Source organism: Odocoileus virginianus, chromosome 16 (assembly GCF_023699985.2).
Source record: "Odocoileus virginianus isolate 20LAN1187 ecotype Illinois chromosome 16, Ovbor_1.2, whole genome shotgun sequence".
NCBI classification, from domain to species: Eukaryota; Metazoa; Chordata; class Mammalia; order Artiodactyla; family Cervidae; genus Odocoileus; species Odocoileus virginianus.
Window position 1 is genome coordinate 60,639,269 of NC_069689.1, and position 27,840 is coordinate 60,667,108.

The 27,840-nt window shown below is 44.4% G+C and overlaps 1 protein-coding gene across 2 annotated transcripts in view; it reads left to right on the top strand.

Annotated features, from left to right (window-relative positions):
• Window positions 1–25,193, top strand: part of AP3S2 (adaptor related protein complex 3 subunit sigma 2) — a 41,145-nt gene extending 15,952 nt beyond the window's left edge. For both annotated transcript variants that reach the window (XM_070478345.1, XM_020909344.2), the window contains 2 exons: window positions 21,850–21,957; window positions 23,552–25,193. In XM_070478345.1, the coding sequence (XP_070334446.1) occupies window positions 21,850–21,957; window positions 23,552–23,680 (237 nt within the window). In that variant the 3' untranslated portion in view covers window positions 23,681–25,193. The remainder of the gene's footprint in view (window positions 1–21,849; window positions 21,958–23,551) is intronic.
• Window positions 25,194–27,840: the final 2,647 nt, after the last annotated feature.

Sequence of the window (27,840 nt, forward strand, 5' to 3'; positions counted from 1 at the left end):
TATTTTATGATCCTAGTTTCAGTTATGAGTCAAGCACTGTCTTTAGTTATGGTAGCTCTTGATTTCAGTTGTGTCTGTCAGATTCTCTAACCTTATTTTCTCTTATTGTTGGTCCTACACACTGGAATTAGATTCATTTACTTTGTTTTCTTTTTTTCCTTAGATGTTTTCAGTTCATTTATTTTTATTTATTCATTCGTTTATTTTTTGTGCCATGTGGGGTGTTAGTTCCCTAACGAGGGATTGAACCAGTGCCCCCTGCAGTGGAAAGCATGGAGTGATAATCACTGGACCGACAGGAAGTCCCCTAGATTCATTTTCCAAACCCTCTAAATGAGCTCCTTTAATCACAAACCTGTTTTGGTCCCCCATTATCAAGCTTTGACACCGTGGCCGGGCATGCAAGGCTCTCCACAATTTGTCCCTGTTCTATCTTGTCCTCACTTACCATTACTTCTAGCCAGATGCCTTCTGCTCTAGCCAGACTGAATCAGTCTTCATCTCTTTGTAATTCCTGCTCCAGAGCCTCTGCCTGAATTGCCTTTCAGCATCTTAAACAACTGAATCCAGCTTGTCTTTTAAGCTCAGCTCAAGTCCTACCACCATAAAGATTGTACTGGTTACCCTGGCCTGTTGTCTCTGTGAACAATATGTAGTGCTATTTCTGATTTGTGTACCTTAGTTTATGTAAGTTTGTATGTTTTTCCTTCTTCATTAGACTGTTTTTTTCTTTGTGTTTGCCCTTTTCTCCCTCACTGGATCTAGCATGGCCCCTTTCACTGTGGGACGTGTCTCCAGGTGTGTGTCAATAAAGAGTTCTCATGCCTTAGCCTCACAAATTTCTTCTTGACTTAAAGTGCCGCAGGTTGGAGTCAAGTTTGTTTACATAGCCTCTGGCACAGTCCCCAGCTCTCTAGGCTGTACCATTTGGAGCTCTCCTTGCATGGGGCAGTTGGTTCCCTTCAGCTTTCAGAAATCCCACCAAGTACATCCTGGCTGAAGTGGGAATTGGCGTTGATCTTGGTGAATTGAGTTTTGTTCAAAGAAAGTCGTGTGAGTAGCCTCACATTCTGTTCTACTGGTGTCTCAGCAGCAAAGCTGGAACTCAGCTGTGCTTTCAGTTTTGGTCATCAGAGTCATGATTTAGTGGCTGTGTCAAGGTAGTGCATCTGGTTTTTATAGATTTCAGTTTGCAGTGGGCTGTCTCAGGAGATTTGGAACATATGTTTTGGGGCAGGTCTGAACCTAAGAAATCTTGTAGTATAGAATTTAAAATCTCTGCTAAGTATAGGCTGCTGAAATGGGAAAATGCTGACGGCTCAAAATTGAAATGAACTGTTGAGCCTTAAGATGAAAGGATTGTAGATAGTAATAATGCATGGTCCTCCTGAAGTGTCCCTTCTGAGAACAGAGGCTGTGATAAGAAAGCTCATTAACGCCCTCTACACCAGTGACGTTTGAAGGAGAGATCCTGATTTCTATCTCAAAAACTGGAGGAAGAGTAAAGGACACACGTTTTGTGTGGTTTCAGTGAGGAAGGAGGGCCTGTTTGGACCCAAAAGGACAACACATTCTGTTTGAGCTTCAGTTCTTATGAAAGGTGGTAGTTCGCATATCTGGCTACCTGTGTTTCTCTTTCTGAATGGTCCCAAGAGAGTGGAGGGGAGCTGAGGCCTGCCTTTTGTCCCATTGCATCCCTGGCCCTTCTCTACTGATGCTTGAGAGAGAATTTTATGGCAGAATATTTTTCAGGGGCTATTATCTCATTCCATCAGGACAGCTCAGCGATTAGCAACAATGATTTCTTAAATTTCTAACATTGCTATATTTGGTTTAAAAAAAGGAAAGAAAAGCTGCACCAAACTACACTTAACACTGGCTACAGTACACACTGTCACATTCCTTACTTGACCTTTGCACTGCCTCAGCGTGCAGTGTCATTGATTCCCACTTGAAATTGAAGAGAACCCTTTTGGTTTGTTTAATTGTTCCTTAATTGCCAGTTAAGGGCATTAGGATGACAGTGTACACAAAACAGCCAGATTTGACCTTTAGAGCTATCTGTTTGTATCCGGCCTTTTCAGTAAAACCAGTGTTTGACAAGACTGTAGTTAGAGCCGAGCGTATTACTGATTTATGTTACTTGGTTGTGTTGCAGATAAATTGTATATCCCTTTGATAGCTAATATGTACATGCCCTAGAAGTCTGGAACAGAGATTTAGTTGTGTTTTTCTTGCTGTTATCCTTTAGGATACACAAGAGGATTGGCCTGCTCTGAGATAAAAAACAGAATTTCTTGATCCCTAGTTGAGAACCCTTTTTCAGACTTGATGTTTGTATCAGTCTAGATAGACTTGGTCATGTGTGCCGTGTGTGCTAAGTTCCTTCAGTTGTGTTCAACTCTTTGTGACCCCATGGACTGTAGCCCTCCAGGCTCCTCTGGAGGCAAGGATACTGGAGTGGGTTACCATTTCCTTCTCCAGGGGATCTTCCCAACTAAGGAATAGAACCCATGTCTCCTGGAGCTCCTGCGTTGCAGGTGACTTCTTTGCTGCTGAGCCACTGGCTTCAAATTTTCAATAGCTTATAGCAGAGAGGTTCACTTCTCACTCATACTGTGTGGCCATTGTAGTGTCTCTGCCACTGTAGTCACCCTGGGGTCCAGGCTGATGGAAATCTTCATCAACATGTACTTCCACCTGGGCACTTGATGTGTTGGCTCTTAAAGTGGCATATCCATCACATTCGCATTTCATTGGCCAAAGGCAAGTCACACGGCCACGCTTAGAAACCTGGGGAAGTGCAGTCCTACCCGTGTGCCCAAGATTCGGGAGAACCTGAAATAGTTTTGAATATACTAATGACTACTACAGGGCTTTTTTTGTTGTTGTCTTCATTTATTTTCTTAGAGGAAAAATAAATCTGACATTTGCTTCGGTATCATTTTATAGGTGAAAACTTAGAAATTTTTAGTATCAGAAAAATAGAAGCACACACTTGTAAGAAGGAAACATAATTGACTCTTAGTAAGAGGCATCTAGTGTAGCCGCTTTTCACTTTCTCTAGTGAAATACTTGGTATTTGTCTCTTCTGTAGTTCTCAAATGAATTTCAGGTGACTTACCAAATTAAAATTCCGTAATAGAATAAATTGCTTCCATATCTGCAAATACTATAAGATATGTAAAAATTTACTGAATTTTTTGATTTCTGTTTCCAAAACCATAATTTCAGGAGGCCAAATGGTAGGAACAAAGGTTAAAGGTATGGCAGGGGATAAGGAAGCATGGGAACATTGGGGGTGAAGGCCACCGGGACTGGGAACTTTGCACCAACTCCAGCTAGTCAGAGGGTCTGCCAGCAGACATTAGTGGTGTTTTGGTGCAGTGCAGTTTCTCCCTGAATTGCTGATATTCTTTGACCCCCTCTGCTGAATGCCAGTGGGGCCTCTGCCTGATATATTTCCAGATGCCCTCTGGGATGGGAACAATGCTGTCCTAGATGAAGAGCAGTGAGTTAGAGTATGGAGTTTATGTATGGAGTTGGTCAGAGAGAAGTTTGAAGAAGTAGTTGATGATCAGATTGTGGAGGGCCTTGATCCTTGCATTTCTGAATCCAGTGTACACTCCCCACTGCCCTTCTCGTCAAGTACTTTTGATATTTCCTCATTCTTAAGGTATTCTTTGTTTCTAGTTTCCATGGTACCCATTTACCTGATGTTTTTCTACCTTTCTGGCTGTTTAATCTGGCACTTTGAGCTTCTTACCTCTTAAATGATCTCTCTTTTCTTTTAGACATTCACTTCTTAGGACATCTCACACAGTCCCATGATTTCAGTTATCTGTCTGCTGATAGTTCCTAAAGTACCATCTGAACTCACTTCACACTCAGTTATGTCCAAAACAGAATCTCTAGCCCCTTCCATTTCCAGACTGACAGTTCTGGAAAGGTTTTTAGGGAAACCTTTTTTGGCAGTTCCCTTCCTGCCCATAGACTGAAATAGGTGTGTGCATGTGTGTGTGCTCAGTCGCTTCAATCGTGTCTGACTCTGTGACCCTATGAATCGTAGCCCACAAGGCTTCTCTGTCCATTGTATTCTCCAGGCAAAAATATTGGAGTGGGTTTGCCATGCTCTCCCCCAGGGGATTTCCTGACCCAGGGATCAAGCCCATGTCTCTATGTCTCCTGCATTGGCAGACGGGTTCTTTACACTAGTGCTGCCATTTCCCTAGCACCCTCAACTGCTTTTGCCGTGACGTTTAACAATGTATTGTTTTTGCTCACTTGCCTGGTTGAGAGCACACACCCTTTGTGTGTTGGGACCTGATTCCTGGCTCTGCCACTTAAGAACTGTATTGCTTGTGCCTTTGGAACTTATGTGTAGACAGGAACTCATGATAGCCCCTGGCTTTTATGGTAGATAGCAGCTAGCTTATATGGAGCATTAAATATACAACAAGTGCTTAGAATAAGGCCTATACATAGTAAGTATTTCATTCTTTTGTTTGTTGCCCATCCCCACTTCAAGATACTGTTAAGGTAAGAACAGACTGTCTTGTTCACCCATGTAGTTCCAGATAATAGCACAATACTTGACACATAGTGCTTATTCATTGTTGACCTCATTTGTCCATCTGCTAATAGGGAAATAGTTAATCAAACTTTCATTTTCTCCTGAACCTTTTATCTACTAGAGGAGAGACAGTAAATGGGGGGTGATAAGTTCAGAGGAGAAAATGAGAAAATAAGGTGTGGGTTGGTAAGGCTTGATGTTTTATACAGGGTGCTTAGGGAAGGCATCACTGATACAATGGCATTTGAGCAAAAACTGGAAGAAAGTAAGAGAAGTCAGAGATGGGTTCTTCCCTGGAGAATTCCAGGTCAGTGGTTCCAGTCCAGAGACCTTGGGGCCAATATACCTGAGTGGAAGTGAGAAAGGGGGAAAGTAACAGGAGATGAGGGAGGGATGGGAAAAGAGCGGCAGGTAGGTCACTGTAGGTCATCATTACAGAAGAGATTGACATGAGTCCCTGCCTCTGGAGAGGGCAGCTGCGTATGTGTGGGGGCTCACTTTTCCAAAATGTTGGGCCATGTGCATTTATTGCCAGCTTATCACCCTGGGGCTTTAGGCCCAGTGCACTGAAGAGAACAATCCTCTCTCGATTCAGACTTTATTGCCTAGGACAGTAAACAGTTTAGATTGCTCTCTGCTGCTCTGAGACAAAGTCTGAGCTTGAAGCCAGATAAGTGATAGGTTGTCTACAGATGACCCCTTTCCCCTAGCCTAGGAGCTGTGATTAACTCCAGAGGATGAGTGGGGAGGGCCAGTGAGTATGCACAGCAGTGGTCATGGCCTGGAGTACACCTCAGGACACAGTTATGAGTCTGGAAGATCGCTCCCGATTGGGGAAAACAGTACACTACATCTTGGTCCTTGATAAATCTTTGTGGCCTTATCTGCGTATGACCTCAAAAATTAAAGTCCACATTCTGTAGAGAATAAGTTTCTGTCTCTGTTTCTTAAGTTAGCCAAGTCTGTACCACGAGACATTTTAAGTAGCTTAGGGGCAGAGGGAAGCCCAGGCCCATCCGCCTGAGGTTTAACTCCAGACAGCCCTCAAGGGAGGTTACCCTCTCATAGCCTGGAGCCGAGCACTTGCTGTTTTTTGCCCAGTTGCTACACAAGTACATCCTTTTAGATTTTCGGGATCCATATATCTGAATTTACCCTAGAAGAATCATGTTCATGTTGATTAGAGAAACCTCAGGAAAGGAGTGGACAGTTCCTTGCTGACTGTGCCTGACCCCTTGGGCTTTAAAACTGCTGCTTCTTATCCTACTTACAGAGTGAGAGAAATGGGCATGTTCTGCACAGGTCTGTCCCTGGCACCCTGCTGGCTTTCTCCTCATACCTTCGCCCTTGGGCACGCGTCTGCTTTGATGCACATAGGGAACAGATCCACCTCTCATTCTGACCCAGGCTAAAGGCCTGTGTTTCCTTGGGTGTTCAGCACCTTTCCATCTTTATGAGCTGGCACCACTTCCAGCTTTGTGTTCACCCACAAGTCCACTCACTTTCTCCTCTCCACCTCACCTCCTTTCCTGCCCCCCTCCACCCACTTACCCACTAAGCCATTGTCTTCCCTTCTTAACTTTCCTCATTTCCGCCAGTGTATCAATACCGTCTTTCTTCAAGGTATGAAATCTCAGGGATGCCTGCTTTGCTTTCTGTTTCCAAGTAGTGACAAAATGATACTGGTTCTTCCTTCAGTGTTTGCTTCAGACCCTCCTCTGCCTTTCCTTTGCCTTTTCTTTTCCTTGCCAGATAACTAACAGATCAGCTCTAGGTAACTACAGCAGCTAAGCTAGTCTTTCTCCCAACTGTTTTCACTCAGTCTAATCTTTCATAGAAACAGTTTCCCCATTTTCCCTTCAGTCTACATTCTTCCCTCTGGCCTCAAAGGATCTCTGGCTTGTGGATTCTTTCACCCCTCGGGCTCCCTCTGCTTTAGAACATAGACCCCTCAGGCCCATCGGACACATCTTCCTGCTTTCCATGTGTACTGTGATTCACTCCCACCTTTCTGCCTCTACCCGCGCCTTGTCGCCACCCTGAAATACCCTCATCTTCCCCCCCAACAAGCTTTTGAGATTTCAGAACCCAACTCAAGTTTTACATTTGATGACGTCTTTGAACTCCACTATTGTAGGTCTCCAACCTATTTCTCTTCTTACTCTTGCTTTAAAGTTTGTATTCCTAATTCTTTCCAGTAGGTTTTAAAGTCTTGGAATAATGTCAGTAGGTGAGTCTTTGTTGGTCATCTGACAGGGCACTCAAATATAATTGATGGGTTGATTATTACGGGTGATTGATTGTCCAAATTTGGTGTGGTTTTTAATTTTCAAAGCACTTTTCAGATATAATGTCTTATTCACACAGCTAAAGGCTTGTTTTTAAAAACTGGATTCTAATTGAACCTTCACTTTCAAGGGTATGACCTGTGTGTGCCCACTGGTTTCAGGGCATACATCAATGTATCACTTAACTTTGCCTTTGCTCCCTTGGGAGGTAACGTGTGGTGGACTCAGGAGAAGCCCTGTTTTCCTTGAGTGGGATTCTGCCTGAAATGGCTTCATGGGTTCTGGCTCTGACAGATTCTGTGTGACTTAGGCAACCCTCTTGAAACCTCCTTGTACCTCAGGTTTTTTGGTTGTAAAACAGGGGTGACACCATCTTTACTTGACTCTTAGACTCCCTTATTTGGGTAATATTTACAGGTTTAGCATATCAAATCCAGATTTGCCTTACAGGCAATGGCATTTCATAGTTTAATAGCATTTCAACCTTATCCGTTTTAGTGATACATAAAATAATGGTATGATTTATAATCAAAGACTCTTTGCTTTGATTAAATATATTAATATTCACCATTCATGGTTATTTTGAGGATTGAAGTTGGTGAGTAGTTGCTTAGCTTAATAAATGATGACTTCTGTCTTTATTTTTACATTTTTCCCACTGTTCTCTCTGCTTTCAGAATTACCCCCTTAAATCCATCCTTTACACACCTGCCTGATGACGTATTACAAGTGTATTTTTGACTGACTGCCTCCCTTGTTTGAATTATTCAATGGCTCTCTATCCCCCCACAGCAGTGACTCTTAATGGGAAGAAGTATGTGCCTCATGCCTTCTTGCACTTTCCTCAGAACCCTTATGAATACTGAATGACACTGGGTGCTAGAGAGGAGTGTGTTCTACAGGTGAACTTTTGTGAATGTAGGAAAAGAGGTGGGGACCACTGCCACAAGGATTGAGCTGAGGCCCTTTAACATCATCTACAAAGATCTCCAAGACCTTCTTCAGCCTGCCTCTCAAGCCTCACCTCCTGCCATTTCCTCCTTGAACTCGTGTTCCAGCAACACTGACTGTTTATATAACTTGCCTTTAGGGATGTTATAGCCTTGTAAATTTTTGACTCAGCATGTAAAGGGCTAGAGAAGACGGGCAAGGTCCAGGGCCATTCCAGGAGCAGTGCTTTAGAGGGAACAGGAACGATTATCTCCTCAGAGACAGGTTTGTGGACCCAGGCATGGCATTTGGAACTTTTTCTTGGTGGTCAAATAAATTGTGCTTCCTTTTCCTGACGGCCTGCCATTTGTTCAGATTAGAGAGAGTGATAGCACTCCAGGGGAGAAGGCAGGGACTTGCTGTTTGCAACTCCAGAGGGCACAGGTAGGGTCAGGGGATGGAAATGGTTCCACACACATTGTAGCTCAGTGTAGTTAAGAACTTTCTAGCAGGTATCGCTGTTCACAGCAGACGGGACAGTTTAGGAACAACAGTGAACTCTTTACCACAGTGAAGGTTCTGTTCTGTCTCAGACCCAAAAAATAAATTCCTGCGTTGGAAAGGAGACTGGAAAAGATGACTTAAATTATCATCAGTACCAGTTTCCATCAAGTCTTTACTTAAGTGTGAGGCACATAATAGCTAAGTATTTTAAATAGAGAGTCTTATTTATTTCCTGCATCATTTTATTTTATCTTTAGAGTAGGTATGTCAAGTAAGAATTCTAGTTCTCTGCATTTTACAGTTGAAGAAACTGAGTTTTAGAGCTGAGATGACTCAGTAAGTGGCAGAGGCAGAATTCAGGCCCTGGACTCTGGTTTCAGAGCCTGTAGTCTCACAGCTATGCTCCCTATAGTGTCCTCTCCTGATTTAGCATCCTCAACGTGGTAAGAAATATATTAAGCTCATGTTTTGCTTTGTTTTTTATTATTTTTATTTGGTTTCACTGCAGCTTAGTTGGAACATGTGGGATATAGGTCCCCTACCAGGGATCAAATCTGGGCCCTGTGCATTGCACATGTGGAGTCTTACCCACTGGACCAGGAAGTCCCTAAGCTCATGTTTTGTTAGCAGATAATCAGCCAGAGAGAGGATAAAATTGTGGAGAATAGTCCTGGACCATTTTTTTTTACCCAGTGTTGTACTTAGAGCATTTGAGACCAGTGTTACAAACAGGCAGGAAGTAGGGGAGGATGAAACAGTAGACAAGAAAGAAAAGGTCCTGCTGGAACATTTTAAAAAATTACTTTAGAGAGAACTCTGACTCATAATAGGAAGTTTTTTTTAAAGGAAGGAATAACATGCAATGAGTATAATTTGCTAGTCAATGATATATATGTCAGGGCACAAAACATAAAACCTGCACATGAGGGACTTCCCTGGTGGTCCGATGTTTTAGATGTTTTAGGTGGTCCCCTGCATGTCTCCACCACAGGGGCCGTGGGTTCCATCCCTAGGAACTAGGGAACTAGGATTGCACATGCTGCACAGCATGGCCAAGGAAAAAAAGCAGAAAGTGAGTAATCCTTTTTTAAAGAAGAAGAATCACTAGCAGAGCACACAGAATAGTTAATGAGTTACTGGGTAACTCTATTCCCCCTGCCTGGATAGCTTCTCTTTCATTTACCAGTAAAGGCCCACCCTCATCCAGACTTCCATAGCATTTTATACTTGGGTCATAGTACTGATCACAGTCTTTCCTTTTATTATAGTTATTTCTATACATGCTTTATCTCCCCTACTTGACTATAAGCCCTTTGAGGACAGGGTCCAAATCTTATCTTTGTTTCTTCCTTCTAGCTCTTAACATTCTGTGATGTTAAGCATATTTAAAAATAGACATTGTTACAGATCACATTCTTTTGGTGAAAACCAGTGATTACTTGAATCTAATACATTATCTCGTGTGTGTGTGTGTGTGTGTGTGTGTGTGTGTGTGTGTATACAGTGGACTCACAAATATTTAGTTTATACAAATTCATCTCTAAACCATTTGGCAAAAAGAGAATAAAAATAGTAAATACAGAATAATTCTGCCCACAGTTCTCCTCCCTTTGTCTGTGTCTGGAGTGAGTGTAAGATGGAAGATTTGAATCTTTGCCTCTGCCCTCATGTGCCTGTCATGTGCCTCCCATGAGCATCTTACGGTCTTTGGAGTGATTTTAATGCTTAAAGATACAGTGCAGATTTTCAATCTGTGTAGTCCTTTAAGGAGCAAACCACTTCATCTAGTACTTAACTGGAAAAAAAGAAAAGAAAAAGTAATCAGGAGGAAAGACTATCTGGGTTGGACCTTAGGTGATTTTAAGGACTTTTGGCCATGTATGGTTTCCATCTTACTTATTTAGAATTTAAACCTTATATAAGATGAGACTCCACTATTTTCTTGTTTTTTTTCATTGAAATTATGTGTGATCATGTGAGTAAAAGAGAATGAAAGACAGGAAGTCAGGGGCTAAGTATTGAGTCTTATGGAATTTCATGACAAGGCATCTGAAGAAGACTGCGGGAAAAGTCCAGTCCAAAGACCAAGGAAGTTCATAAGAGGTTCAGGAGACACTAAGAGCAAGGAAAAGAGAAAAACAGAACTTTATTAAACAGGTTGCTTTGTTTGCCTGTTTTCTTTACTTTAGCAGAGGATGCCACGTTTCTGGAAGGTGTTTTTATGCCCTCTTCCCCTTTTTCATTTATTTTTAAAATGGATAATACGGAAACTAGAGACTGGCTCTGGGCAAAATGACTCTCAGATGATTTTCCCTTCCCCTATCAGTGAGGGTCCTCCTACCCATTGACCTGTTAAGAGCCACTACACCCGCTAACACAGGCAAGGAGATGATGCATGCACACTCCATCTTACCTAGAATCTCTTCCTTCCTTACTCTCTGGAGGCGTTTCCTAGGAATTGATGAAATCAACCAGGCTTTGTGACTTGGGGTAGAAAAAACTATCAGCACTTAGCATTTATATAGTAGACTAGATGTTTTATTAGTGATTAACAGTTCTCTTTCAGAACTTGAGTATTGCAGTATTGGCATCCTCCTGTTCCAGCGCAGGCTCTGTGACCATGCTCTCTTGTTTGATTAGTGTCTTACTGTCTTCTCTGTGGTGATCGTTGTTTTAAAAAAGATATGAGAGTATGGATAGCCAGTGGGGATGTGAACCCTTGTCTTTTGTGCACAGCAGACTTCTGTCCTCCAGTGTGAAATACCTGAAGAGAATTAATCTAGTTGAGAAGTTTCTGTAGATATGAGTGAACTTGTAGCGTGGTATATGTTAACGTGCCACTAGTGTCCTGGAAGATCTTACCTCCCCCTTCTGCCTGTGGAGTTCTTCCAGAAGAGTTCCTGCCATCCCCATTAGAACTGCATTTTACTGTAGGAACAGTGTCACTCATGGTGCTTCATTGTCACCACACGACTGCTCTGTGGGACCACGTCCTGAGTCAGCCTTTGTGTCCTTCTGACATGAAAGCCTTGTTTATTATATCTGTAGAAAAATACATCGTTAAGTTTAATACTTAAATGTTTGGAATATGGCCCACAATCCATGGAGACAATATTTTTACTGGAGGAAAAAGAGTAATATTTGTTACCAGGCTCCAGATCACTTTGCTTTTAGTGATTCCTGGAGGACCGAGGGAAGGAAAAGTGTCCACTGAACTAAGAAGGTATCTTGAGACTGAAAGACAAGGCAGGTGGCTCTGTATAATCAGCAGATCAGTTTATTATTATAGGGTAACTTACTCACAGGGTGGGGTTGGGCAGACAGTGTTCCGGAAGCTTTTGTAACTGCAGTCCATACAGCTGAGAGGCCACTGAGACAATCTCATAGCTTACCTAGTAAAGAAGGGGGTGTACCCTTGGAAACAGTCATGCGTTCCTAAATCAAGACTTAATGAATGGGTTACTAGTCTCATGGGTGCTAAGTATAAGTGAGCAAAGGTCTTCATCATTGTTTGGGGACTGACAGAACATAGAGGATACCTGGTTCTAATGATTATTAAACACTATCTATTACATACAAATCCCCAACAGCAGAGAAGTGATTACCACATAGTACACTCTTGGCAAGGGTCAGCAGGACAGTAGGAACTGTGTGGGCCCAAGATGGCATCAGTTATGCTAATGGCCATAGACAGTGGTGGCTTCTGTTCACCTGGGATTGGATTCAGAACGTTTTTGACTTCAGTGAGAAACATAACCAAGGATGAACTTTTGAATATCCTAGAATCCTCTGTTCTTGGATAGGGTTGTTGAAAATAACTTGCCTCCATTCCCTGGAGTTCCAGAGCTGTGTCCCCAAGGAGCACATCTGTCCTTGAAGTGACACTTTTATTTTCCCTCTTAGATTGCATCAATCCTGACATGAAACAAGCAAGCTCATTTTAACCCACTTTTACTTGTAGAGGTTAACTCCTATGTCCAGGCAGTAGGGGGTGCTTCTCATTGCCAGAGTAGGAAGCCAGACCAACTCAAAAGGCCTGTGTCTCCTCAAAATCAGGTCTTGTGAACCATATAAGCCTCTTTCATCCATTCAGCCAGATTTGCGAAGTACTGCTGTAACCACCACAGCGCTTGGCAGTACGGCCCCAGAGATGAATGTGACATAGACTCTGCCCTCAAGATCATGAACTCTTTATTGCAAAATTCAGACTTAAATTGAAGGAAGTAGGGAAAACCACTAGACCATTCAGGTATGATCTAAATCAAATCCCTTATGATTATACAGTGGAAACGACAAATAGATTCAAGGGATTAGATCCGATAGACAGTGCCTGAAGAACTATGGACAGAGGTTTGTAACATTGTACAGGAAGTGATGATCAAAACCATCCCCAAGAAAAGAAATGCAAAAAGGCAAAATGGCTGTCTGAGGAGGCCTTACAAATAGTTGAGAAAAGAAGAGAAGTGAAAGGCAAAGGAAAAATGGAAAGCTATATCCATCTGAATGCAGAGTTCCAAAGAATAGCAAGGAGAGACAAGAAAGCTTTCCTCAGTGATCAGTGCAAAGAAATAGAGGAAAGCAATAGGATGGGGAAGAGTAGAGATCTCTTCAAGAAAATTAGAGATACCAAGGGAACATTTCATGCAAAGATGGGCTCAATAAAGGACAGAAATGATATGGACCTAGCAGAAGCAGAAGATATTAAGAAGAGGTGGCAAGAATACACAGAAGAACTGTACAAAAAAGATCTTCACGACCCAGATAATCACCGTGGTGTGATCACTCACCTAGAGCCAGACATCTTGGAATGTGAAGTCAAGTGGGCCTTAGGAAGCATCACTAGGAACAAAGCTAGTGGGGGTGATGGAATTCCAGTTGAGCTATTTCAAACCCTGAAAGATGATGCTGTGAAAGTGCTACACTCAACATGCCAGCAGATTTGGAAAACTCAGCAGTGGCCACAGAACTGGAAAAGGTCAGTTTTCATTCCAATCCCAAAGAAAGGCAATGCCAAAGAATGCTCAAACTACCACACAATTGCACTCATCTCACATGCTAGTAAAGTAATGCTTTACTAGCTTTACCGTGAACTTCCAGATGTTCAAGCTGGTTTTAGAAAAGACAGAGGAACCAGAGATCAAATTGCCAACATCTGTTGGATCATAGAAAAAGCAAAAGAGTTCCAGAAAAACATTTACTTCTGCTTCATTGATTTTGCCAAAGCCTTTGACTGTGTGGATCACAACAAACTGTGGAAAATTCTTACAGATGGGAATACCAGACCACCTGACCTGCCTCCTGAGAAACCTGTATGCAGGTCAAGAAGCAACAGTTAGAACTGGACATGGAACAACAGACTGATTCCAAATTGGGAAAGGAGTATGTCAAGGCTACATATTGTCACCTTTCTTATTTAACGTACATGCAGAGTACGTCATGTGAAATACCAGACTGGATGAAACACAGGCTGGGATCAAGATTGCTGGGAGAAATATCAATAACCTCAGATATGCAGATGACATATCTGTGACACTTATGGCAGAAAGCGAAGAGGAAGTAAAGAACCTCTTGATGAAAGTAAAAGAGGAGAGTGAAAAAACTGGCTTAAAGCTCAACATTCAGAAAACTAAGATCATGGTATCCAGTCCCATCACTTAATGGCAAATAGATGGAGAAACAATGGAAAGAGGAAACAGTGACAGACTTTATTTTCTTGGGCTCCAGGATCACTGCAGATGGTGACTGCAGCCATGAAATTAAAAGACACTTGCTCCTTGGAAGAAAAGCTATGACTAACCTAGACAGCACATTAAAAAGCAGAGACATTACTTTGCCAACAAAGGTCCGTCTAGTCACAGCTATGGTTTTTTTCAGTAGTCATATATGGTTGTGAGAGTTGGACCATAAATAAAGCTGAGCACTGAAGAATTGATGCTTCTGAACTGTGGTGTTGGAGAAGACTCTTGAGAGTCCCTTGGCCTTCAAGGAGGTCAAACCAGTCAATTTTAAAGGAAATCAACCCTGAATATTCATTGGAAAGACTGATGCTGAAGCTCCAATACTTCGGCCCCCTGATGTGAAGAGCCGACTCATTGGAAAAGACCCTGATGTTGGAAAAGATTGAAGGCAGGAGGAGAAGGGGACTGCAGAGGATGAGATGGTTGGATGGCATCACCAAATCGATGGACATGAGTTTGAGTAAACTCTGGGAGTTGGTGATGGACAGGGAGGCCTGGCGTGCTGCGATTCATGGGGTCGCAAAGAGTGGGACACGACTGAGTGACTGAACTGAACTGAAGGACTCCCTTCAAGGAGAACAGACAAGTGAAAAAGATGACAGTGCACTGAGCTGAGTGCCTCAGACAAAATGCATGCTGGACTCAGCAGTATCACTGAGAAGAGGTGATTACCTCAGCCTGGAGAGGTCGTTACCTTTCTTGAATTTACTTCATCCAAGTCTTGGGTGTTCCATCACCTCAAATCTTGGAAGGCTCCTTTTGCAATCTCTGATTTTTACAAAACTGCTTCAGAAGATCAGCATGAAGAATAGTGAAAGGTAGTGAGGGTTAGGATTAGCAGTTCTCAGCAGAGTCGGCAGCACCATAAGCCCTTGTTCCAATTAGAGAAGTGCTTTCTTTCTATCAGGAAGTCCCAGCAGGTTAGACAGTCATTTAACTCTCCTTCGATACCTCCCAGGGCTCTTTTCCCCTTTCTGTGCATTTTCACAGTGCAACTGCTTACCAAGCCTTTGTTGGCACAGAACCTCTGATTCAGATCCTTCAGAACAGAAGAATCACACCTTCCAGGAGTCCCAAAGCTGTACCTAAGCATAGTGAATGCTCAGCACGCACCAGATTTATTCTTCTTATTTTCTCTATCAGTAAACTGGGTCACTGGAAAACTTCTGAGGGAGCCCAAGGTACAAACTTATAGGTCTCCATGCTGGTCAGGACCTTCATCTTGCCTCTGGGGAGTGAGACGGGGAAGGCCTCAAACAGTCAGCTTATGCTGACAGAAGAGAATAGAGGGGGCCACACTGGATGCCCGGCGGGGCCAGTTACAGAAGCAGGTATCTCCTCTGGAGGGAGGGTGATGTGACAGCTTCCTGGAAAAGAAGAATGGGAGACAGATGTCCACATGTGGGGTGGGGGGAGGGAAATAGTCTTGATAGCATGTTAGATTGCTTTTCAGAGCTATACACCTCTTGACTTTTAGTCATTCCTACTTTGACCGTTTTGAGGAAACTCTTGAAGACCTTCACCTCTGCTTTCTTCTGTGCTTGTGCCCCCTCCATGATTCAGGTTTTGGACTTCTTCCTCCACCTCCCTTTGTTGGTTTGATCCTTTAACTCTCAGTGTTTTCTGAGGTTTTACTTACATTTACCTACGTTGCTGCTGGCATCCTCAAGTTCAGTCCATCAGTCAGCTCTTGTCATTTATCAGAACCATTCTTTGTGATCTGTTATACCTAGTTTTTTAGGTACATGAGTTTGGTGCTGATTCTCCACTGCCTTCTCCCCACACTCATGCTTGGCAACCTCCAACTTTCTCAAGGCTCCTCTATCTCCACTCAAAGAAAGCTCACCCACCTTCCATGGTTTGCTGCAGATTCAGTGAAAGGAGGTCTTCACCAACTTGTCAGGTTAACCTGGGCAGCTGGTGAGCTAATCCCCCGTGGCTCATCCTCGGTTCATTCATCATGAGTCACTGTGGTTACCAAAGGTCAGTTGTGATAGCTGCAGACCGGTTGATGCCAGTTATATTGGTATTGTGGTTAAGTCAGTTATCATAATTAATAATATACAGATAAACCATACGTGAGAAAAGAGATTTGTTCTATAAAACTTATCTTGCTTTGGAAAGGCAAGTTACTTAAAAGAGGAAATGAAGTTGAATTTGGTTTGGGCAGGATAACTAAAGGAGATGAGAGCAGGAGGACTTCTAAAGTCTAGAAAAATTCCATACTTCCTGTTTCTCAGGAATCTAAGTCCTCCCTCTCCTTTAGAGAAACTGGAAATTGTAGGTGATACATTATGAGTGAATTTTATACAAGAGAAATTGCATAGACGTTGTTTAGTTGCCAAGTCGTGTCAGACTCTTTGTGACCCCCATGGACTGTGGCCCACCAGGCTCCTCTGTCCATGGGATTTCCCAGGCAAGAATACTGGAGTGGGTTGCCGTTTCCTTCTCCAGCGGGAGCTTCCCAACCCAGAGATTGAACCCATGTTCACTGCCTTGGTAGATGGCTTCTTTACTGCTGAGCCAGCAGGGAAGAAGCCCCCATTGATGTCTAACTAGTAGAAAAGATCCTGTGGGCTCTACACCGAACGTTTGGTGGCTCTCAGAGTAGTGTCTGTAGCAGATGATTGTAGTAGAAACTTGGACTTTGAAAAGTCACAGTCATAGTCAAATAACTATCTTTATTACATGAGTTGTTGGTTTTAAATGCTCTTCATTGGGGGTAGAGAAATCAGTGTTACTAATCTGCTGCCTCCCTCTTTCCCCCCATCTTCCTAATTCTGCTAGCTGTTGTTTTTCTGCATTGTCAAAGCATACAGCATTGACATTCTCTTGTCACTCTAACCCCATTTGTCTTAGTCCTACCAGTAAGGAAATTCAATGCTCACTGCCAGTCTTTCTGCCACGGTTTTTCCAGCCACCTCTTGGTTGGCAGAAATGTTTTCTTCAAAGCAGAGGAATTTCTATTCTGTTACTCTTAATTGACAGTCACCTAGGTGTAAAATTCTTGAGTTACCTTTTCTTTCCTTGGGAATTTTTGTAAATACTCCTCCTTTTTCTGCCAACATTGAATTTTACTGTGGAAATTTTCAAGCTTGTGTCCCTCTTTTAAATGACTTGATCATTTCACCTGCTTGTGGAAATTGAGAAACCTTACCTTCAAGGTCTTGGCACTGACTGTTCTGGGTCAGTTTTTCCCTGGGATACAATGTGCGTTTTCGGGAACATCTTGAATTACATTTTTACATCATCTTTATGAGCTGAGTCTTTACATACCTCTTCTGTTCCATGTTACAGTTTTATTTTACATATGTTTTATTTCCTTTGCTGTCTTCTGTAACTCATTTTCTCCCTATTGCTGTTAACTCTTCTTTGCGTCTGTTTCATTTTATTTGCTTTTTAAAAATTTCTCTCCTTTTTGTTCCTTCCTGTGTTTTTAGCAGTCTCTTCTCCCTTTTCTTCCTTCCAGATTCTTCTTCATTTCTCTGTGGGTTTTTTTCCTTTCATTTATGTCTTCTCTTCTTGTCTCCCTGTTTCTCCCATATAAGCTCTTACACTTTGGCTTTGAGCTCTTGCTTCATAGTTTCCTTTTTTCAATTCTGTAAAATATTTTGTTGCATTTTATCTGCTCTATGACAGCATTTTTCTGGTGTGTAGTCTTAGTCTGCCCTTTGGTTTTCCTGTTTCTTTCCTAATTTTTTTCTGGTTGTATCTTTATATAGATCCCATGCAGATTTCATTTTTATAACTCATCTTTAAATAGGTGGGTTTTTCAGGGACCAGCTATTTGCAGGATGCTGTTTAGGGGAAGTACCAAGTCTATGTTCCAGGCTGACTGTGGTTGTTCTCATGATTTCATGTTCCAGGTGAGTTTCTTTATGTTTATTTCTACCCAGCCATGAGATTTTTCTACCATGCAAAGGCTGCCCTCTCTGCTCCACAGAGACCAGCTCTGTGAGGCAAAATAGAGCTCATTTGGATGATTTCTCATTTAGCCCCAACTTCAGTCCAAGGAAGTGCCTATCTTCCAAAAATCAGGAAACTATTGGGTCACAGAAGGTGTGTCCTTCACCTCCAAGAAGCTTGTTTTTCCAGGTCTTCTTGAGCTCTCCAGCTCCCATGTCCTCTCTATAGCATCCTTTCTTTTCAAAAGGAAAGGAGCCCTTGCTTGGGCTCCCTGTTTTTGACAGCTTTTATACCCATTTGGGGGCCTGTTAGTCAGTCATTCAGTCATGTCCAACTCTTTGCAATCCCATGGACTACAGCACTCCAGGCTTCCCTGTCCTTTACTATCTCCCAGAGTTGGCTCAGACTAATGTCCATTGAGCTGGTGATGCCATCCAACCATCTCATCCTCTGTCATACCCTTCTCCTCCTGCCTTCAATCTTTCCCAGCATCAGGGTCTTTTCCAATGAGTCAGCTCTTCACATCAGGTGGTCCGAGTATTGGAGCTTTAACATCAGTCCTTCCAGTGAACATTCAGGGTTGATTTCCTTTAGGATTGACTGGTTGGATCTCCTTGCTGTCCAAGGGACTCTCTAGAGTCTTTCCCAGCACCACAATTCAAAAGCATCAATTCTTCAGTGCTCAGCCTTCTTTATGGTCCAACTCTCACATCCATACATGACTACTGGAAAAACCATAACTTTGACTAAACAGAGCTTCGTAGGCAAAGTGTATCTCTGCCTTTTAATTGGGAGCCTGAGATTATGGTTATCTTCAGTTTGTTGAAAATGGAGTTTGCATTTTTGTTTATTTCTCCTTCTTGCACTTGAATACCTTTTTGAATAACATTTAAAAATTATGACTTCACAATGCAGTGTTCAAATCAGACTAATGTTTTCTATCAACCAACCGCTGGTCCCCTGTATCCTCTGTTAGGCCTTTTACTACACCTTCCCCATAAAGCCTCTCCACCACACTGTCATCCGTCTTCTAAGCACTAAAGCCCAAGGAGGATTCCCTTCAGATTTATGAAAAGCCTGTTATTCATTCAGCACGCCTACTCCACACTGGGCATTGTTCTAGGCCTTGGTAAGAAAACATGGAAGAATTCCTGCTTTATCTTAGACACACCAAAGGCAAGTCATGAAACAATTCCATGTAGAGTGTTCCTCTCTGTTTAGATGAAGAGGGTAAAAGACTCAGTTTGGGATTTTGAAGAAGTATGGTGGAAACATGAGCTCTGGAGTCAGACCTAGATTCAGTGTTCGGTTCAGCTGCTAAATATGTGAGGTTGGGACAGTTTACTGACTTTTGCATGTATTAGTTTCCACATACCAGTTTACCTCAGGTGGATGTTATAAAGTTAAAATAAGTTACATATAAAGTGTTCAGCACATAGTAGATGCTCAACAAGTACCACTCCCCCCATGAAAAAGGGATTCATTAAAAAGAATAAATACTAGGAGTACTGGTATAGAGACCCCTATTTGTTAATTGTGGTAACATTCTCATAACATAAAGCTTACTATCTTCATTTTTAAATGTACTGTTCAGTAGTGTTAAATGAGTTCACATTTTTGTGCAGCCCATCTCTAGAGCTCTTTCTCTTGCAAACCTGAAACTACATACCCACTGAAGAACATCCCCATTCCCTCCCCACAGCTCCTGGCAGTCACCATTCTACTTTCTGCCTCTGTGATTTTAACCACTAGGTACCTTATATAAATGGAATCATACTGCATTTGTCCTTTTATGTCTGGCTTATTTCATTTAGCATGATGTCCTCAAGGCTCATCCATGTTGTAGCATGTTGCAAAATTTTCTTGTAATGCTGAATAATATTCCATTGCCATGTATATGCCACATTTTATTTGCTCACTCATTGGTTGGGTTCCTTTCTACTTTTGACTATTGTGAGTAATGCTGCTGTGAAGATAGGTGTACAAATCTCTCTTTGAATCTTTTGAGAATAATCCCAGAAGTAATAAGGTAATTCTATGTTTAATTTTTTAAGGAAACATCATACTGTTTTCTGAAGCCTATTTCTTGATGGGGAAGTGTAAACAGTGTAGTTCCCTGGAGACTAATTTTAAAACCAGTTTTGTTTAACATTTTATGAACTATCTATATATGAGAGTTTCACTATTAAATCTCCTTTGCATAGAGATAATGAAATAGTTCATATTGTGTAAAATATAAGAACACCTCATGTGAGTGTAGACAGAAAAGTGGGTTAATAAGGCTTAATTAGTATAGGGAAACATATTTGTATTTGAATGTATGCTTTAGTATACTCCCTTGAGGTCAGAAGTTCTCTAGTTGCAGCTGTTAGTTTATTTACCCACTTACTGTGAAAAAAACGTGGAGAACTGATGGGCCAGTAAACTTCATAGGTCAGAAGTACACAGACACACATAATGTCTTTTTTCTTGACTCTCCCTAGCAAGACTCTCCACACTGTGGAGTATATTGGCCTCAGATCCTCCGTAGTCTAGTCTAGTCTAGACCAGTGTGGTCTCAACTGAAGACAGTTCTTGCCCCTGCAGACATTTGACCACACCTGGAGACATTTTTGTTGTCTCAGCTGAAGGGGTGCTCTGGAATCTAGTGGACAGAGACCAGGAGTGCTGCTAGACCTGCCACAGTGCACGGAGCGGCTCCCCCACTACAGGGAACTCTCCAGCCCCAAAGGGCAGGTTGAGAGACCTTGCCTTAGACCCAAACTACCTCCTCAGCTTTGTTCTCAGCCTCTCTCACGTGTAAACCTGACATTCTAGCCAGACCCAGGTGTGCCTCAGACCATACACCAGCTGAAATCTTCCTCCCTGCTTCTCTGGTGTCAGACCCAACTTCAGGTCTCTCACTGTCTCACTGAAGCTAGCTCTGGCCTCTCTGACCACCACTCTCTCCCCTCTTGGACTTGCTGTAGGACTGTCCCACTGATTTGGCACTTGGTTGACCATACAAGGTAGTCTCTTTCCAAGTTGACTAAAGTGCCTTGAAGGCCATGTTGACATAACTTGATGTGCAGTGTGACGTACCAACCCTTACATATCCCAGTAGGCACTTCTGACCTGACCCACGTGGGACTCCATGTACGCTTTCCTGCATGCGTAGTGTAGAGTTGCTGAATCAGCACAGTACTCGGCCATCACCGCAGTCTGAGAACTATGAGCTGGGTGGAAGGCCCACATGGGAGCCCTGTGACCAGAGAGGTGTTCGTGTTGAACCTGGTTTCCTCGCTTAACTAGAACATATGAGGAGGGTGCCAGAGGATGGGCCTGTTATGACCTAGCTTATGAAGCCTGGAGGATAATGTATTTCACATGGAAATGTGTGTAGACAGGAATTGTTCTGTCATAGCTGGGCTAGTTGAATACCAGTCGGTATTTATGATGATCATACTCGTAATGAAAGCCATCATTGTTTATTTAGAGCCCAGTGTGTGCCAGGCACCAGTCAGGTGCTTTATACAGGTTATCTCATTCAGCCCTCATCACAGTCCTGGAAGGAAGCTGAAGCACTGGAAGGATCATCTGCCCAAGGTCACTCAGCTCACAAATAGCAGAGCTGAGATTTACACACAGTCTGACTTCATACAGCACCATCCTGCCTTGAGTGTAGCCTGGCCCTCCTGCCACTGGTCCTGGGGGAGGTCTGTATCTTGACACGCTTAAGTGGGGGGGAGTCCCCCATGGCCTCACCTGAGAGGTGGGTGATCCACGGGGCTGAGGCGCTCATTGTGCATCAGGTGCCAGTGTCGTGTCTGGACTCTCTGCTGCTGCAGGAGAGCCCACGGGGCTTCCTCTGGGGCCAAAGCCTCACGACTACAAGGGGCTCTGGCCCTTCTCACTTCTGCTTCCCCTACAGGTACACTACATCCTTCAGGAGGTGGTGATGGGTGGGATGGTCCTGGAAACAAACATGAATGAGATCGTGGCTCAGATTGAAGCCCAGAACAGGCTGGAGAAGTCCGAGGTGAGACACTGCTGGAATTTTGCCCTGACTGGGTAGAGCAGACCTGGGAAGAGGGGGGAATGGCTGCTGTGTGGAGTTGGGTTATTGTGGAACCTTAGGAGTGTTTTCTGCTCCATCCTCTTTTCCCCTGAGTCCATTGACGCTCATTGGTTTGAAAATTAAACAGGTGAGAATGAGGCTAAAAGTGTGAATGGAAAGCCAGGTGGCACAGGAAGGCAGACAGCTTCTGGCTTGGGGGAATATGTAGGTTGTAATTCCTCCTTTCATAACCACATGTTCCCTGGGGGACCCAGAATCACCTTCTCAGATTCCAGTGTGGTTTCCTAGCTTGTGTGTCTGAGAGTCTGTCCCCCAGCAGCCACTTCTCATGGTGTCTGTCAAACCTCAGAGTGGCCGGTTTCCAGTTAGCCTGATAAAAAGCTACAGTAGAGTTTTGGCTGAGTTTGAAAATAGCTTCCTCCCAGTCCACCCCCTCATAGTGCTGAGTCTGATACAGATGCTCCCAGTACGTTCTACCCTGTTCCCCTGAGGTCTCTCCATCACCTTCGTCAGCCTTAGCAGGGAGCAGAGGTTACCAGCACACACCTTCACAAACAGGAGAGCAAGCACAACAGATTACCTCTGTAGTTATCTGAGCATCTTAAAGAGCTTCACCGCTTTGTGTATCATCTTGCGAAACTAGGGATTCTTTCTGTGAGGACTGGCAGTCCTGCTGAAGAAGCTTTTCCAAACCGCAGCTATTGTGGCAACTAAAGTTCTCTTAGAAATGCAGGCTGGGAAGCTTCCAGGAATAGTAAGTGAGTCAGAGGCCAGGGGTTTGGAAACTAGAGGAAACGGAGACTTGCTGCGCAAGGGAGGGATTGGAGTCAGGATCCTGAAAGTGGTCGAGAAGGAGGAAGTGGTTTTGAGAATGTCCTTGCCAACTTCTCCCCTTCTCTGCATGCCTGGGCCGAGCTGGAGGGCTGGGGCTCACCGAAGGCACCTTTCCTCCCCACGCCGTTTCCCGCCCTTCCGTGTCTGTGTGTGCTCCAACCTCCCCTGCGGCCTTCCCCCCATCTTGTGGCCACATGACATTTCCAAAGGCAGCTCTTCTCCATCTCACATTATTAGTTGGCACGCAGTTGTCCTAAGCTGTGACATTCCTTTTTCCGTTAAGAATGTCCCTGTGACTGCACTCGTCTATTAAAAGAGTCTTCAGTTTCTTGAGGAAAGTGTTGTATTTTTGTTCCGTGACCTGAAAAGTGACCCTGATACTGAAGACAACTTGGTTAAACCATGCTGGTAATTTTGGCGGGCATCTGTTGAGCAGCCCCTGTGTGCCAGGCACTGTGGGCGCTGGGGCCAGGAAACTACACGAGACACAGCATATCATCCGGGGTGCAGAGTATGGGCCCCTTTACTGCGGAACCCACTGACCTAAAGAGTGGTGTTGGCCACCTTTGAGGCATAAGGATGGAACAGTCAAAGCTTGTGTTACATGTATTCAGTTTGGACATTTTCCCTCTCTCTTTTCGCTTGTTTTTGTTGTTGTTGTGAAAACATTAAGCAGATGACAGTGAGAGTTTATCACACAGCCACCTTCATATCTCTGCAGGGTGGCCTTTCAGCTGCACCCGCCCGAGCGGTGTCCGCTGTGAAGAACATCAACCTGCCAGAGATGCCCCGGAACATCAACATCGGCGATCTCAACATCAAGGTCCCCAACCTGTCCCAGTTTGTCTGAGAATGGAGGACAGCTGAACTGAGTCCTTGGAGCAGGCAGAGCCGAGCCAGCCCTGCAGCACAACCCGCTCTGCGCCCTCAAGGAGTCCAGCCTCGGGCCCTGGCCCCTGCTGTCCTGGAACAGGAAAGAGTCCTGTGTCCACTGCCAGCCTGTGCTCCCTTCTCACACGTGTGGCCTTGCCCATCTCTCGGACACACAGCCACTGCGGGTGTGAGGGACCCTGGCTTCCTCAGTGGGGGTCAGGTGCCCAAGTCACATGCCCCCTTTCCCTCCCGTGTACAGCCACTCCAGGGGATTGGGGACTGGAGTGAGAGCCCCCTCCCCACCCCCGATCCCAGAACCCCACCACGAGGATGTGTGCTGACTCGAGGCTTCAACCTTGAGTTGAACGCTCCCTGAGATCCTGCAGCATTGACTATGATGGTGAGGTGCCATAGCTGGGAACGGATTGACCCTCTAGATCTGGGAACGTGGTGCATTGCAAACAAGGACAGGAGTTTAAGGTGATCCAGAGTGGCCTGCTGGCTCTCCTGGGGTTGGCACTTCCAGAATCCTTTGGCACAGTCCAGCCTTGTTACCCTCACCTACATTCTCCACAGCCACAGTCCCAGCTCTGCTTGCCCAGCTGTGTGTGTGTACAGGACACAGTCCAAATTGTAAGCCTGTTTGCTTGCCTGCCTGCACATTTCTGCCCATAGGGAGGGTACTCCCCACAGCCAGAGCAATCCCCGTCAAAGAGCTAGGGCCCCATGTCTGTGGAAGGCAAAGCTGACAACACGTGGAACATCTCAGAATTGTGACTGTTCCAGGTTTAAAATACACTCTCCTCCTGAGGAGCAGATGGATCAGTTGCCGTGTTCTGAATGATGGGTGTTCTCTGTACAGGAAACCCACTTCAGTCTACACCAGCTTGTGGAGCATGAGCGCCTGGGCTGGGGCCCCCTGTTTTGGACCTAGGGACACAGGCAGCGTGCTGGCTGAGACCTGGGACAGTGCAGCATCTTTTCCCCACGTTCACAGGGTCCCTCCCTGAGCTCGCTGTGGAAACCTGTAAATGTTTTCCATGTGGTGAGGGTCTTTGTTCCTGTGGTTATCTTAGAGCTGGAGCTGCTCCTGGGAGCAGTGCCTCTTACCCCCGCACTGCCTCTGGGCCAGGGCTCAGGTGCGTTGTTGAGCTGCCTGAGGTTAGGGAGCTTGCTGTACCACGCTGTTAAGTCTCCCAGCCTGGGGACTTCTTGTGCCTTCTGGCTGGTGGCCCAGACTGTTTCCTCAGGCCTCCTGATGTCGCAAAGCCTGTCTGAGATGTGCCCAACGAGACCATGTGTCAGGTCACGTCTTCTCCTGCTTTGAACAGTGCTTCCTGTGGTGGGTGTCCTTTATTCCCTGTAGCCTCTTAACTTCAGTCTTTCGGAACCTCTCCGATAACCTCAGAGATGGGCAGTGTTGCTCAAAAGGTAGATGCTCTTATGTGGGAAGAGAGAAATGTAGGTAAATATATCTATCCAAGGTCAAAGCCTCTGATGTTCTTTTCAGTTCAGTTCAGTCGCTCAGTCGTGTCCGACTCTTTGTGACCCCATGAATCGCAGCACGCCAGGTCTCCCTGTCCATCACCAACTCCCGGAGTCTACTCAAACTCATGCCCATCGAGTCGGTGATGCCACCCAGCCATCTCATCCTCTGTCGTCCCCTTCTCCTCTTGCCCCCAATCCCTCCCAGCATCAGGGTCTTTTCCAATGAGTCAACTCTTCGCACGAGGTGGCCAAAGTATTGGAGTTTCAGCTTCAGCATCAGTCCTTCCAGTGAACACCCAGGACTGATCTCCTTTAGGATGGACTGGTTGGATCTCCTTGCAGTCCAAGGGACTCTCATAGTCTTCTCCAACACCATAGTTCAAAAGCATCAATTTCTTTTTAAAAGTTTTAAATTTTTTTTTAACAGACATTTCAGCCTATTCACATTCCTCTTTCATAATTTGCTTAAAGTGAAATAGGAACAAAGAAGGAAAGTGGTATTTATTTTATACTTTCTGTAAGATGGCATGAGCAAGATCCTTCTGCAATCCTTACAACAGACATTATTATCTCCCATTCTACAGGTCAAGAAAATAAGACTCAGAGAGGTCAAGTAACTTGCTTTAGGTCACAAAGGGCTAAGAGTTGAGACTGACTGCCTAAATCCACGGTTCATTTTTTTTTTTTCCGCTGCTCAAGATGGCTTCTCCCAATTTTATTTTCTTTCTTATGGATAAGGAAAGCTCAAAATTTTTAGATAGCTTCTCAGAAGCTGTAATTAAAAACAGCTTTGGTTTTCTAAAGTAGTCAGTGAGAGTATGAAAGAGTGTAAAAACTGGAAGGTCCTCCCCATGCCTGCAGTGAACCAATGAGGAAACCGAAGCCCAGGGTGTCATGTTGAGGGTCACAAAGCTAGAACCAAGTCTCCTCCTTTTTAAAATTTTTATTGGAGTATAGTTGATTTACAGTGTTGTGTTAGTTTCAGATGTACAGTAAAGTGAATCAGCTATGAGTATACTCACCAAGTTGTTTTTCTAGTTTGCTTTATGGCCCATTGCATTGCTATGGCACAGCCACATGTCCTGGATTTCCTGGGATACTCTGAATGTCTTGCCTGCCAGAAACCAGTGATTTCCCCCAAACCATTGACTGGCCTGGAGACTCCAGCAGTGGAAATTCCAGCCTCATCCCTTGCACTGCCTCTAAAAAATGACGTAGAACTTGATCTTGATCTGTGATTTGGAACACTTGATCCCTTTGGATGAGCCACAGTAATTGTTCATTAACTACTTAAGGTTGCCTGTAAATCAACCCTTCTGACCTGGTATCAACAAAGCCATAAACTTTAATAATAAGGAAATCCTCATTGGCCTTTTTTTGGAGAGGAACACATATTGCTGCTGAGAGACGTCAGTTGTGAAAAGAGGGGCTAGGTTTGAATTTGGGGGTCCTTGGCCCTGCGTGGCTCACACTGAGCATTTTCTAAAGTGGTACAGAACACTGGGTTTCCAGTGCTCACTGCCACTAACAAAACTCATATTCTTCAATCATTCAATTTCTAAGTGCCTGGTGAGTGCCAGGCCCAGTTCTAGGCCCTCAAAGATGGAGAGAAAAGAGGCTCTGCCCCCTGCAGCTGTCTGCTGAGTGTCTAGTGCTCAGGTTACATCTGACTGGCAGCCTGAATTTGTGGAGACTGGAGTGTTAACTTTGTGTTACGTGGAATATTTAACAGTAACTCATCTCCCAACCCCAGCTGACCCCACTGTGCCCTGCTGTCCATGCTCCAAACAGCCTGTCTTCAAGCTGCTATCTCAAAAATACCATAGACGAGGTAGCTTAAAGAATGCTGTCTCACAGTTCCACAGGCTGGTCACGGGCAGGGTGCCGGCAGATTTGGTGCCCAGTGTGGGCCAACTTCTCGTTTCGCAGAAGGCCATATCCTTGCTCTGTCCTCACATGCTGAAGAGAGAGCCCTGGGCTCCATCCCTGTATAAAGGCACCATGCCCACCGTCAAGGCGCCCCCTCGTGATGTCACCCAAACCTAATCACCTCTCAAAGGCCCCATCTCCAGATATATTCACATAGGAAACTGTCAGCATATGAATCTAGGGGAGGACACAGTGAGATAGATGACATCACCAACTCGATGGACATGAATTTGAGCAAACTCCAGGAGATGAAGGACAGGGAAGCCTGGTGTGCTGCAGTCCATGGAGTCACAAAGAGTCAGACATGACTCAGCAACTGAACACCACCACCAAGCATTTGAGTCCGCGCACCGTACCTAATGATCCCTTGTTCTGCTAGGCCTGGTCATGGCCCTGTGCTTGTCACATTGAGGATTGTTAGGATATCTTGAATCTAATCAAGTCCTTGTTACTCAGGCCTATGCCACTTACAGAGCCACCCTTTCGTCCCCACCACCTCTACCTCCATGGAGCCAGCCCAGGGAGAGAAGAAAGCAGAGTTAGGCTAAAACTAGGCTGCTGGCTAAATCCTGTCTTGCGGACCAGTATTTCATAGGGAATGTCCTTAGTGTGGTCTGTGGGTTTCCAGATAGGATGCAGCAGTGATTGGTGACCTAAGATAAAGACGAGGAGACAGTGATGGCCAGGAGCGAGCCTCTGAAGGATGGGCAAGACCTTGGG